The 12,694-nt window shown below is 33.1% G+C and overlaps 1 protein-coding gene across 4 annotated transcripts; it reads right to left on the bottom strand.

The window, feature by feature from the left end:
- Positions 1-4,794: 4,794 nt before the first annotated feature.
- On the bottom strand, positions 4,795-11,910 carry LOC127842788 (uncharacterized). 4 transcript variants are annotated; one of them, XM_052372499.1, is made up of 6 exons: positions 11,818-11,907; positions 11,286-11,321; positions 8,468-8,556; positions 7,664-7,766; positions 5,792-5,872; positions 4,795-4,966 (listed from the first exon to the last, which is right to left on the bottom strand). In XM_052372499.1, coding segments are annotated over exons 1-6 (327 nt in total). In that variant the 5' UTR covers positions 11,835-11,907; the 3' UTR covers positions 4,795-4,965. The 4 variants fall into 4 exon arrangements, 2 of the variants coding, with proteins under 2 accessions (XP_052228459.1, XP_052228458.1); XM_052372498.1 differs by having other exon boundaries at positions 11,215-11,321; positions 11,818-11,881; XR_008031876.1 differs by lacking the exon at positions 8,468-8,556 and having other exon boundaries at positions 11,818-11,910.
- Positions 11,911-12,694: the final 784 nt, after the last annotated feature.

Here is a 12,694-nt window from a genome sequence, read left to right as displayed (position 1 = left end):
ATACGTAATTTTGATAAATTTACTCGAAACTTGTTGACATTGCATATATTCAGGTACGGTTGAAATTGAAAAACGGAGATATGTTTATAAAAATTTGCCCTAGTAGAAGTATGAAGTCGCTCATTCAAATTCTGTACAAACATGTCGCTCTATCTTTGTCTTACGACTGATACAAACATATTTTCATTTCCAACATCTTGAAAAAAACAAGCATCATAAAATCCCAAATTACTTAGTAGATCCCTTAATAGCGTGCACCAATTTTTCTTGGTAGGATACTCAATACTATCATCTAATAAAGTCAAATAAACTTTTTTGTTAAATTAATTTGCTTAACATAATTCACACAAAACACAAACACACGAACAGGAAACACTTGCAATTTATCGCACACCCATACACACAAATGCACACATACCGACAAATTAAGTGCTTAAGGTTTGTGTTTTTTTTCCATAGAACCAGAGGTCGTGTTCACAAAACAACATTGATAGAAAATCATGTAATATACAGAACATAATTTTATTAAACATAAACTTTACAGTTTCTAGTGTTAAACAAAGCGATTATACAAAATACATGAATACATATAGTTTGTCGTTTTTTTTCTAACAGAAATATCATAATTTGGTTATGGATAGACTTTACAGATATTTTAGACAAACATGATAACAGTGTATCTAGCTATATATGGAACTGCTTTAATACCGTATGTTGTTGTATCAGTAAAATAATTCAATATCTGTTTAGAGAACAAAACTTAATACAACTTGAATCACAATAAAATGTTAGTAGTATACAGAATACCGAATTTTTATGTCTACTTAATGTTAATGCAACAACTACATCAGCATACAATCGTTACAGAACAGAACATAATTTTATTACACATAAACTTTACAGTTTCTAGTGTTAAACAAAAACAATAATGCAAAATGCTTGAATATAGTAAGTGGATTTAGCAGACATGTTATAAAAAAGTTATGAATGAACTTTACAGATAATTGAACAAAACTTGTTTTAACTCACATGTTAACAGTGTATATTGCTACATATGGATGCTTTTCACTCGCGTTATAACCGTTAAGGTGAAACCTTAATTGTATTTTGAAGGAGCATAGAATATAACAGTGTGCATCCAAACCACATAAAATTTAAGTAGCAACGGCACTATAACAAATTATAGTTGAAAGTGTATGAAAATTAAAATATAAACATAATTCTAATTTCGAAATATAACAATAATTATACTTTGTAATATACACAACTATACAACCATTGTTTCATTTAAATGTCATTAATAACAGATACTTACAAATGTTATATGTAAGAGTTTTCAATATACCTAATATGTCAGACTGCCTATTTGGACGCAAAAATAGAATCACACATAATAAAATGTAGTATTTAATTGAATCTCTGTACAAACGAGACAGTAACATGTCATGTCCAAAAGAAATAGCATCAGTTACAACCTTTAAAAGAACAGATATTCATTCTAACCAGATACATTCTTAGACATTATTACTACTGAAAAATATTAAGAAATAGATATAAACAAGAGCACCGCCTTGCGGGTGCAGACCGCTCATCTATTTTCTTTTTAAAGGTGAAGGGACTCTCATTTTCAATCACAAAGGAGGGAGGGGTGGAGTGAAGAGGGGTGTATAGCATGGGAATGTGGACATTTATTACATTATTTTCCAAAAATGGGGAAAAAAAATGCTAAAAAAAAAATTCGGGGGGGGGGGGTTAAACCATTAAAATAAAATGAAATTTGGGGTGGAGGTGGGGTGGTATAGTGTGAGGGTGTGGTGGTCAATTCGGGTGGGGGTAGGGGGGGTGGGAGGATTCTTGGGTGCGATGGTTGGACGGTATTTCAAACATAAAATAAATATTTGTGTTTTTTATCGGTTTCAAAAAAAAATAATTTGGGGGGTGGGGTGGGGGTATAGTGTGAGGGTGTGGTGGTCACTTGTGAGATGATCTTAAAAAAAAAAAAATAGGGGGGGGGGATTCGGGGGAGGGAGGGGGGGGAGGGCACGGGGGATGGTTTGGGTGGAGTCTATTGTGGTATGTAAGGTAAGAGTAGTTTTGTCAAAGTATCAATCAAATCTAATCATAAATAAAGAAGTTATGACAATTTAAGCAAAATTTAATAATTTGACCTTGAGAGTCAAGGTTATTCAAAAGGTCAAGGTAAAATTCAACTTGCCAGGTACAGTAACCTCATGATTGCATGAAAGTATTTGAAGTTTGAAAGCAATAGCCTTGATAGTTAAGAAGTAAAGTGGATCGAAACACAAAATTTAACCATATATTCAAAGTTACTAAGTCAAAAAAGGGCCATAATTCCGTAAAAATGACAACCAGAGTTATGCAACTTGTCCTTTTACTGTACCCTTATGATAGTTTGCGAGTGTTCCAAGTATGAAAGCAATATCTATGATACTTTAGGGGTAAAGTGGACCAAAACACAAAACTTAACCAAATTTTCAATTTTCTAAGTATAAAGGGCCCATAATTCTGCTCAAATGTCAGTCAGAGTTACATAACTTTGCCTGCACAGTCCCCTTATGATAGTTAATAAGTGTTGCAAGTATGAAAGCAATAGCTTTGATACTGTAGGAATAAAGTGGACCTAAACACAAAACTTAACCAAATTTTCAATTTTCTAAGTATAAAAAGGGCACATAATTCTGTCAAAATGCACGCCAGAGTTATCTAACTTTGCCTGCCCAGTCCCCTAATGATAGTAAGTAAGTGTTCCAAGTTTGAATGCAATAGCATTGATACTTTCTGAGAAAAGTGGACCTAAACGCAAAACTTAACCAAAATTTTCAATTTTCTAAGTATAAAAAGGGCACATAATTCTGTCAAAATGCACGCCAGAGTTATCTAACTTTGCCTGCCCAGTCCCCTCATGAAAGTAAGTAAGTGTTCCAAGTTTGAATGCAATAGCATTGATACTTTCTGAGAAAAGTGGACCTAAACGCAAAACTTAAACAAAATTTTCAATTTTCTTAGTATAAAAAGGGCACATAATTCTGTCAAATTGCACGCCAGAGTTATCTAACTTTGCCTGTCCAGTCCTCTCATGATGGTAAGTAAGTGTACCAAGTTTGAATGCAATAGCATTGATACTTTCTGAGAAAAGTGGACCTAAACGCAAAACTTAACCGGACGCCAACGCCAAGGTGTTGACAATAGCTCATAATTTTTTTTCAAAAAATAGATGAGCTAAAAATACTTATCACAAGGGAAGAACATATGAAGTTGATTTAATAGTAACCATATCATGCCTATTTGAAACAAAACAAGGAAAACAATTGTCAGAAAACCAAGTTGTCAATTACAAAAAAGTATGATAAAAGGTGATATGGGATTTACAATTAATAATTAATTAAAACAAGCCGTCAGAGATGGGTGAAGCTCCCCAAAGTTTTTTTTTTTGTCACAATATTGCACTATATATTCAGATAAAAGGAAACATCTTGAGGGGCATAACTTTGGACGAAATAATAGGATGGATGGTTTAGCAACTTAACAATGTCAAAGGGCCATAAGTCTCTAAATAAATCATCTAACCAGAACCCACAAATAACACGCGCATCTCTTCAAGGCAGTTAAGCTTCCCATAAAACTTCATTGAATTCAAGTCATTAGTTGGGGATAAATAGCCCAGACAAGAATTGCACTATATGTACAGTATATTGAAAATTTCAAAGGGCCATTACTTTGTGAAAAAACATCCGACCATAACTTGCTGATAATATGCACATGTCCTGTTGGTAGTGAAGCTTCCCATAAAGTTTCATTCAATTGCAGCCATTAGTTGCTGAGAAATAGCCCGAAGAATGCACAATGTGTACAGTTAATGAAAAATTTCAATGGGCCATAACTCTGTGAAAAATCATCCGACCATAACTGGCTGATAACATGCACATCCCCTTTGGTAGTGAAGCTTCCCATAAAGTTTCATTGAATTCCCGTAATAAGTTGCTGAGAAAAAGCTCAGACAAGAATTTTTTAGAGGAGCATAAAAATGATTCAAATATGAAATTTCTTTGTGTTATATACCTCATTATAAACTTCCTATTTTAAAACAAATCAATAGGCAACCGTGAGGCAAACACGAAGGTATTATAAAATGACAGCATATTTTTTTTATTGAAGTTTCTCTCTGTGAAGACAACAGACTATGAATTATTGCATATGGTTCCTTAGTCTGATTTTTTTTATCCCTGAATTATTAAAAAAAACACATTTAGTTCTGATCACCTTTGAATAAGATGCATTTTTAATTTGAGAAGACATGCTTCGCACAATTATAAGGCAACTTTTAAACAAATGCAAAGCACAAGATACACGTCGTTATAAACTTGTGTGTTTAAATTGTACACTCTGGTCAAACTTTATGTTCAAATAATTATTTTTATCAATTTTACAAGTCTAAACTAGGTTTTTTTGTCATAAAAGCAAATGTAAAGAATGCTTCATTAATTTGTAATGCAATGAAGACTAGTTTTCTTATGACATATCACATATACCTAAAGCTACCGTATAGGGAGAAATAATTACTTTTGACAACTTTCAAATTCGAATAAATGACAATTGAATGTTATTAAACAATGTTTCTGAAACAAGTTATGTATTAATTTTAAAACAATTTGCAAAGAGATGTCATATTAATTCATCAATTTTACACAAAAAAAATACCTTGACCTTAAACAACTCAAAGTGTGTAGCTGCTTGAGATACACGTGCATGCTACCTATATATGAAGTTGCTACCTTTAATATTGCAAAAGTTATTGCAAATGTTAAGGTTTGCACAAACAAACAAACCAACAGACAGGGCATTATGTAAACTACCTCATTAAATAAATTGTATTTTTATTAAAGAAAAATTTTGCTTCCAATGCTGGATGCATATTTCCTCATCAACTGTGTCCGCTTTGACTCACCTGAAAAATATATAAAGATGCATATTAAATATTGGATCTGTCATCTTTACACATATACTCTGGGCTGGTTTTCTAAAAGTTTCTAAGATAATTCTTAAACAAATTGTTCTAAGATTTAAAGTTTTGATTAACTCTTCTTTTCATGAATCTTCAACACAATATGAAATTCAAAATCCATGCATATTTGTATGATTGTTTCAATGTAAAAACAATATGTCAAGGGACATGGGAAATATTTGGGATAGTACGCAAACATTTGCACGCTCACGCTAACACTCATGTCGACACCGGGGTGAGAAGGATAGCTCAACTATATATATTTCATATATATAAGTCGAGTTATAAATAAAAACAAATTAAATTAACTAGGATCACATTCATTGCCTTTTAAGCTAAGATCATGCATACCAATGTACATATTTTATAAGGCAAAGAGAAGACACATAAGGTTAACCATAGTCATAAGCTCACATCAAGGACATATTTTGCATGTCAGTATCTATGTTGACACTGCTGTAGTTATTGCTGCTGTACAATATGTATTAAGCACAGCTTTTGCATTTACTTTTGTAGAAGGGCATGGATCGTATGACATAGTGTGTTTACAAAAATGTTGTGGAATTTTTTTAATTTCTTAAGTAACACAAAGTATCTGAATAAGCAAAGATAAATGTTTTTATTATATATTATTATACATATATTATATTTAAGATACATTGACGGATATTGTGTAAAAATGGTTAGTGATGAAAACAATACATCTTTCTTCATAGGTAACTAGATCTGTAGACAAAAACAAAAAATACAATTTTTGTGGAAACTTACTATTTATCCTTCGCAAGATAAGCTTTTAGGTTGGGATCTTTAACCCCCCGCAACTGTTTTACGACAGAATAGTATGGTTCACTGAAATTAAATAAGAAGTAAATTGTGATTTGATTTTATTAAAAATAAATTTATGTAACTATGTAGGTTTGAACATAGACAAGTAACTGTTGCCCACAAACATATAAACTGCATTCTCTGCAAGTGATGACATATTTAAAGTGTTAATAGTTATAAATGCCAATTTAGAGAATGTGGAGTGGTTATTATGTCCCCCACCACTATAGTGGGGGACATATTGTTTTTGCCCTGTCTGTTGGTCTGTCTGTCTGTCTGTCTGTTGGTTTGTTTGTTGGTTTGATTGTATGTTGTGTCAAACTTTAAAATTTGCAATAACTTTTGCAATATTGAAGATAGCAACTTGATATTTGGCATGTATGTGTATCTCATGGAGCTGCAAATTTTGAATGGTGAAAGGTCAAAGTCAGGTCATTCTTCAATGTCAAACTGGTCAAATATATAGCTTCAAATCGGTGCAGTAGGGGAAATAGTTTTTCTGACAAACATATTACTTGTTTTGTTTAGCTCACAGAATATTAATTTATACCACCTAAATTAAAGTCAACTAGAAGAACAATATCCATAGGCCTCTGCGCTCTGAGTTTGATCATTACCTTTTGGATAGGTAGTCATGCAATCTCCAAAATAACAGAAACAGTCAGGGCATGCATTTGCATGAGTACACATATTTTTTTTTACAATTTTGAACCCTTTGTACAACTTATTAACAAATGTATAGTTAATAATAAAAATGATAATTCATATGAGTTATATATTATACACGTTTCAAATCTGGCTCTATATGAATGCATACAAGCTTTGTGAAAATAAAACAAGATTGCCAAACTGTCACAAGATACGCCTATTTGAAGGTTTTGGACAACGTGATAACTTTACCATGACCCATATTTTAACTTCACCTACATGTACATATCATAAAGACACAATTTCTGACCAAATTTGGTGAAGATCATATGAAAACTTTTTCAATTAGATAATGGACACCATGCTAAACCCTTGAAATGCGCTATGTGACCCCGTGACCCAGTTTTTGACTCGACATGACCCATATTCAAACTTGACCTAGATATTTTCTAGATACATCTTCTGATCAAGTTGAATTAAAGAGCGGACACTGCTGTGGACGCCGCCCGCCAAAAGTGAAACTATAAAACGTCCCGTTTTAAAAAACGGGCGTATGAAAATTAAAAGTGAACCTTTGTAATATTATTGAAGTCGTGCCAATCCTTTACACTAATTTTACCTTGGTCATTCACACTAAATAATGGATGGTTTTATTACAATATTTATTGGTGTACATTAACTAAAGCAGGTAACTCTTCCTTTAAGCATTCAATATTGACGGTTACACAAATGCTATTCACCGAACTAATGTACATTTCAAAACAAGCATTAAATATATGGTATGAAAGTCAAAATTGTCATTTAAATGGCTCAAACGTATTTTAAGCATACTTTTATCATAATCTGTTCTTTTATATACATGTACATACCCATACAATTGGCACCATGAACCCAAGAACAAGCTAGGTCCGAAATAGATGAATAAATGTAAACGTTTTTATCTCAATTAATTCACAAAGTATTTTGAACATTTAACCCATGATATTTACCTTAAAATCCCGAACCAAGATGCCATATAATATTTATTGTGTGAAGTTTCTGTACAATAGGTCAATAAGATTTTGAAGAAGAGGTTGGTAAACAAAATATATCAATATACAAATCCATGTAAAACAGCGTTTTTTTAAATAGGTTTTGGTAAGTTAAAAAAACAACAAAAAACAATACCTTGTGTGAACATGATGCGCACTTGTACTTTTCTGGTTCCACTGACTCACCAACACATTCCCGGTGGAACCATTTAAAGCATCCTTCACACTGCCAGTACTCTCTGGGAAGCACATTCAAAAGTTACACTTAGCATCAGCAACACATTAAACATCTCAGCACATCCCACTTAACTTACCTTAACGCAGATTTCGAAACCTAAACACAAACCCTTAGTTCAAGGTCAAGGTCACAGGGGTCAAAATTTGTGTGCATATGGAAAGGCCTTGCCCATATGCCCATGCAGACCAAATATGAAGGTTACATCTCAAGGGACATATAAATAATGAGCATTTTCCCAAACCTAAACCCAAAGTGTGACGGAAAGACGGACAGACAGACAGACGGACAGTCCAATCACTATATGCCCTCCTACCGGGGGCATAAAAACCAGTTCAGACATATAACAACATTCAACCTTTGAAGTAGACAAGCAATTTTAAGTGTAGGCAAATTTGTAGCATTTATTCAAAGTTTGGCCTTGAACAAGCACGGTGTGTTAATTGCAACTTGATTTCTCTTGAAGGTGAACATAAGGGAAAATGCTTTTGAATCCCTTGATTCGTTGCAAAGGAGTGACAAATTTTGAGAAAGGGAGACCAATTGTCAAGAGAAAATGAGTCATGTATAGCCAACATTTTCAGAAACGGAAGGACAATTTACAATATATTTTGGTGTTTAAGTTTCATGTAGAGGTAACTATTTTGTTATTTTTTAATTAATGGTTTAACTTGCTTTAGGACAAATTCATGAAACCTTGCATACCTTCCATCATCCGGCATGTTGCACAGACAATGAGTTTCTTTGACTCTCTTAGGTCAATAATAAATAATGGACTCTCTGCGAAAAGGTGCCTAAATGAAGAAAACATTGAAATCAGTACAATAAATAACAAGAAAATTCAATCATGGGGTTGGTATTCTCCTTCCTAATGAAAAATCCTATCAGGCCCCTCAATCTGTCAAATCCACGGCCGAAATTCGGCCGCATTCTCCCCCCTGAAAAGTATACTTTTTCCCCTTTTTGGGAGAAAAATTCCCCCTAAAAAAAAAATTGATGTGTCTCATGATTATTATATCTCAATTCTATTTTAATTTAATCTTGTCAAACATACTTAATTATGAAAAAAGCAATGAATATAGTGCAAACCTGTACAAATGTTATAATTAGAGAGTAAGTTAAAAATCCCCCCAAAAGGGAAACGCCGCGAAAATCCCCCCTGCTATGCAGGGCCCTCAATCTATCAAATCTGCCGCCGAATTTCGGCGGCAGTCCCCCACCTGAAAAGTATACTTTTTTCCCGTTTTGGGGGGAAACATTCCCCCTAAAAAAAAAAAATTTTTTTTTTTTTTTAATATTAAGATGTGTCTCATGATTATTATATCTCAATTCTATTTCAATTTTATCTTTTAAAACATACTAAATTATGAAAAATGCAATGAATATAGTGCAAACATGTACAAATGAAATAATGAGAGAGTTAGAAAAAAATCCTCCAAAAAGGGAAACGCCGCGAAAATTCCCCCTCATAAGGGCTGCGGACCCCTTCCCCCAAAGTAGTGTGAGGGCCCTGCTATGGGTAGCGACCCGCTTCCCCTAAAATGGATTGAAGGCCCTGCCTATCAATAAAGGGTACAATTCTTAACTGACCAAGCCATCCTGACAAAATGTATGTAACAACTGTATAAATAATATACACTTGATGTTAATATAATAATAAAAATTAAATTCCAAACAACAACCCAGGCGGGAAAAACTCAATTACAATAAATTACGGATCCAAACATTTAAAGCTGATCCAAACAAAATATGGAAGTGAACAACCACAATTTGAAACAAAACATTTTAGTTACATGATATTTCACACAATAGTTAATTTACTAACAGCTTATTGCAGACATAATATTTAACAAGCAATGTGTTTGTGAAACATAATGTCCCCATATATTTGACCTTTGACCTTGACCATGACCTTCACCACTCAAAATGTACAGATCCATGAGATACACATGCATGCAAAATATCAAGTTGCAATCTTCAATGTTGCAAAAGTAGGCATTAAATAAGCGATTTTGACCCATATATTTGTCCTTTGACCTTGATTGCCAAATATTAATTAGCTAGCTTCATTATGGCAAATGTAAATGTTTGACGCAAACACACAAACAAACAAACAAACAAAAAAACAGACAGGTCAACAACAATATGTCCCCCACTATAGTGGTGGGGGACATAAACAAATAAATGAGAATATTTATTTACTTGCAAACCAAGTAGATACTGACATAATATATGCATGCACCCTCGGTAGTAAGATGATTTTTATATGAAATTCCATGCAATAACTACAATGTACTCATAAACAGCACACATAATTCCTTTAATTTGAATTAATTAAAGGGGCATAAATAAGGAGTTACCTAGTATGCCGAAAAAATTTGAACAATCAACATGGTGACACATTTATTTAAAATTTCAAGAAATTGCATGAAATAGTTGCTGAAAAACAGGTCCAGATGGAAAAATGTGACAGATAGAAGTATGGAATGACATTTTTTTTTCCCCTCCGCCTCAAAGAAATTAACTCACCTTCACTTTATTATAACACATTTTATTATGGTATATATAATTACTTACTGCATATTTAGAAACCTGATAAACAAATTACCTTTATTTAGTTGTTATGGATTCGTTACACTTTGATGACCTTGATTTAATTCTAAATTATTTTGTGAATTATTTTCTACATCACATTCATTGATAAAAAGCATCAAAGAACCAGTATGACATCAAGTACATTGCTGCCAGTGAAAGAGTGACAAGCTAATATAAATACACTAAAATTAATTTCCCTTAAACATTATGTTTACAAGCAATTATACAATATGTCATTAAAATACTATTGTTTGTTTCTTTACATTTATACACATGACATCAAGGTTTATTGCATTTCCTTGAGATTGTGTTTCATATGTGAATTTCTTATCAAATTATGTAAACTGTTCTTAACTGTTTTCAAAATAATAAGCTTTGCAAAAAATTGCTTGAGATTTCCTTTTTTCTATAGATTTTGAGTAGCATGTAGTGTTAGCATACTAAGAATTATTTCATGATATTTCAGACAAAAGTTTCTGAATGAAAGCTCCGAATAAACAACATACCTCAATTTGACTCAAATAAAAGGTCAAACCTCTGTGGTTATGTTGTAGATCCCTACATAATTTAATTGGTATGTGTGACCAAGCTGTATACAAACTTCTTGATAGTTTAATAAAATTCCATTGACAATTATGGATAAGCATATCTGGACAAGCAAAAGAGTGAATGAAGGACGGAGAGCAAAATAGACTGACAAGGGCAAAACAAGACCCTGCTTTCTGTTGGGAATCAATATCATTCTTACTGACAACAATACCAGATATGAGGTGTAAAGGATGATTAAGGATAAACATAGTTTCCTATAAATATGAGATCCATCCGTAGATAACGACAATTACTTGGACAGCACTTACATGTTTTGATGGGAGGGTAAAGCTAAATACATCCCTCTTTGATAAGTCAACAGGTAATGTCTGCCACAAACCTTTGATGTACTCGCTCTGACTGGATATCTTGACTCCTAAACAAATTACATGTTTCAAGTAAAAAGTCCAACATAAGTTAATAAGTGTGATGCATATAGATGCAAACACTTCTCTGCAGAAGTGCATAAATGTGAACACTGACTCTTTCCTAAAATATTTCTTGCAAAATTTAACAATCCAATAATAAACCAAATGTATACCGATACCACAATTAACCTAAAAGATACGTCGATGAACCTCTAAAAATATGCTTTGCATTATGGTACACAAGAGGTTTATCAATTTAGAAAAGCTACAACTGAAATTACCATAAGACTGAAGAATGATTTGTTAGCAAGGATAATCTTTTAACAGTAACTCTGATTGCGATTGTTTAATCAAGTGTTATTGACTTACTAACAAACAGTGTTTTCTCAAGCCCTTTTCAATCTAAGTCTGTTGCCTAAGATAGTTCACTGCTCTTTGATCGGATAACTTTTTCTGCATTTTGGATCCATTTACGTTTACAATTAATTCACATAAATAGAGTACCCTGGTTGTTGCCACATGATCGACTACTGGGTCAGTGTCTCCCCCTTCCAACTCCATGGCAGAGGCAGGGTGTTTGCCAGCTGGTCCGAGTTCTGCAAAATGATCATGATATACTCATATTTACTTCCTTTATGTTGTTGTATTCTCATTTTCTCTACCGTAAATGACAGCTGCAATCTCATTACTCCTGTGATTATTCACTAATGTTTTCCTAATATTTTAATGTTGGAGATGAAATATCATGTGAATGGGAAATCAGATCAGAAAGGAATTATAGAAAAGCAACAACAGAAATTATCCTTACTTTGAGTAAAGATTTGTTAGCAAGGGCACGTTTTTAACAGTGACTCTTATTGCTTTTGCTAAGAGATTGTATAATCAAGTGTTTCTTACTGACTAGACAGTGTTTCCTCAAACCCTTTCCATTCTGAGTCCTTTGCCTAAGATATGCCACTGCTCTTTCATCGGATAACTTTTTCTGCATTTTTTAAACATATTTATTTTTATAATTAATTCACATCAATATAGTAAGGTGGCTGTTACCTCATGTTCGACTGATGGGCTACTTGCTATCTCTTCTAGATGACCTTCAATGAATTCTAGAAAAGTAAGTTAACAATTTGAATAAGTAAATATGCTTAAAAAGTATTTGCAGCAATTAATTTAGTCATTCATGTGTCCAAACATATTATTTCTATGGCTTTTCAAACAAGGCATGCAAACAAGGGCTGTTTGTACAAAACGCATGCCCCTCGAATGGGCTGTCAGTTATAGTGGCAGCCATTGTGTGAATATGTTAGAAACTATTTTAATGCTTCAGGTCAATGTGACCTTGACCTAGTGACCTGAAAATCAATAGGGGTTATCTGCCAATCAT

The sequence above is a fragment of the Dreissena polymorpha genome, chromosome 8 (assembly GCF_020536995.1).
Source record: "Dreissena polymorpha isolate Duluth1 chromosome 8, UMN_Dpol_1.0, whole genome shotgun sequence".
In the NCBI taxonomy this organism is placed as follows: Eukaryota; Metazoa; Mollusca; class Bivalvia; order Myida; family Dreissenidae; genus Dreissena; species Dreissena polymorpha.
Note: the sequence above shows the minus strand (reverse complement) of the source record. Positions and strands in the feature narration are given on the sequence as shown.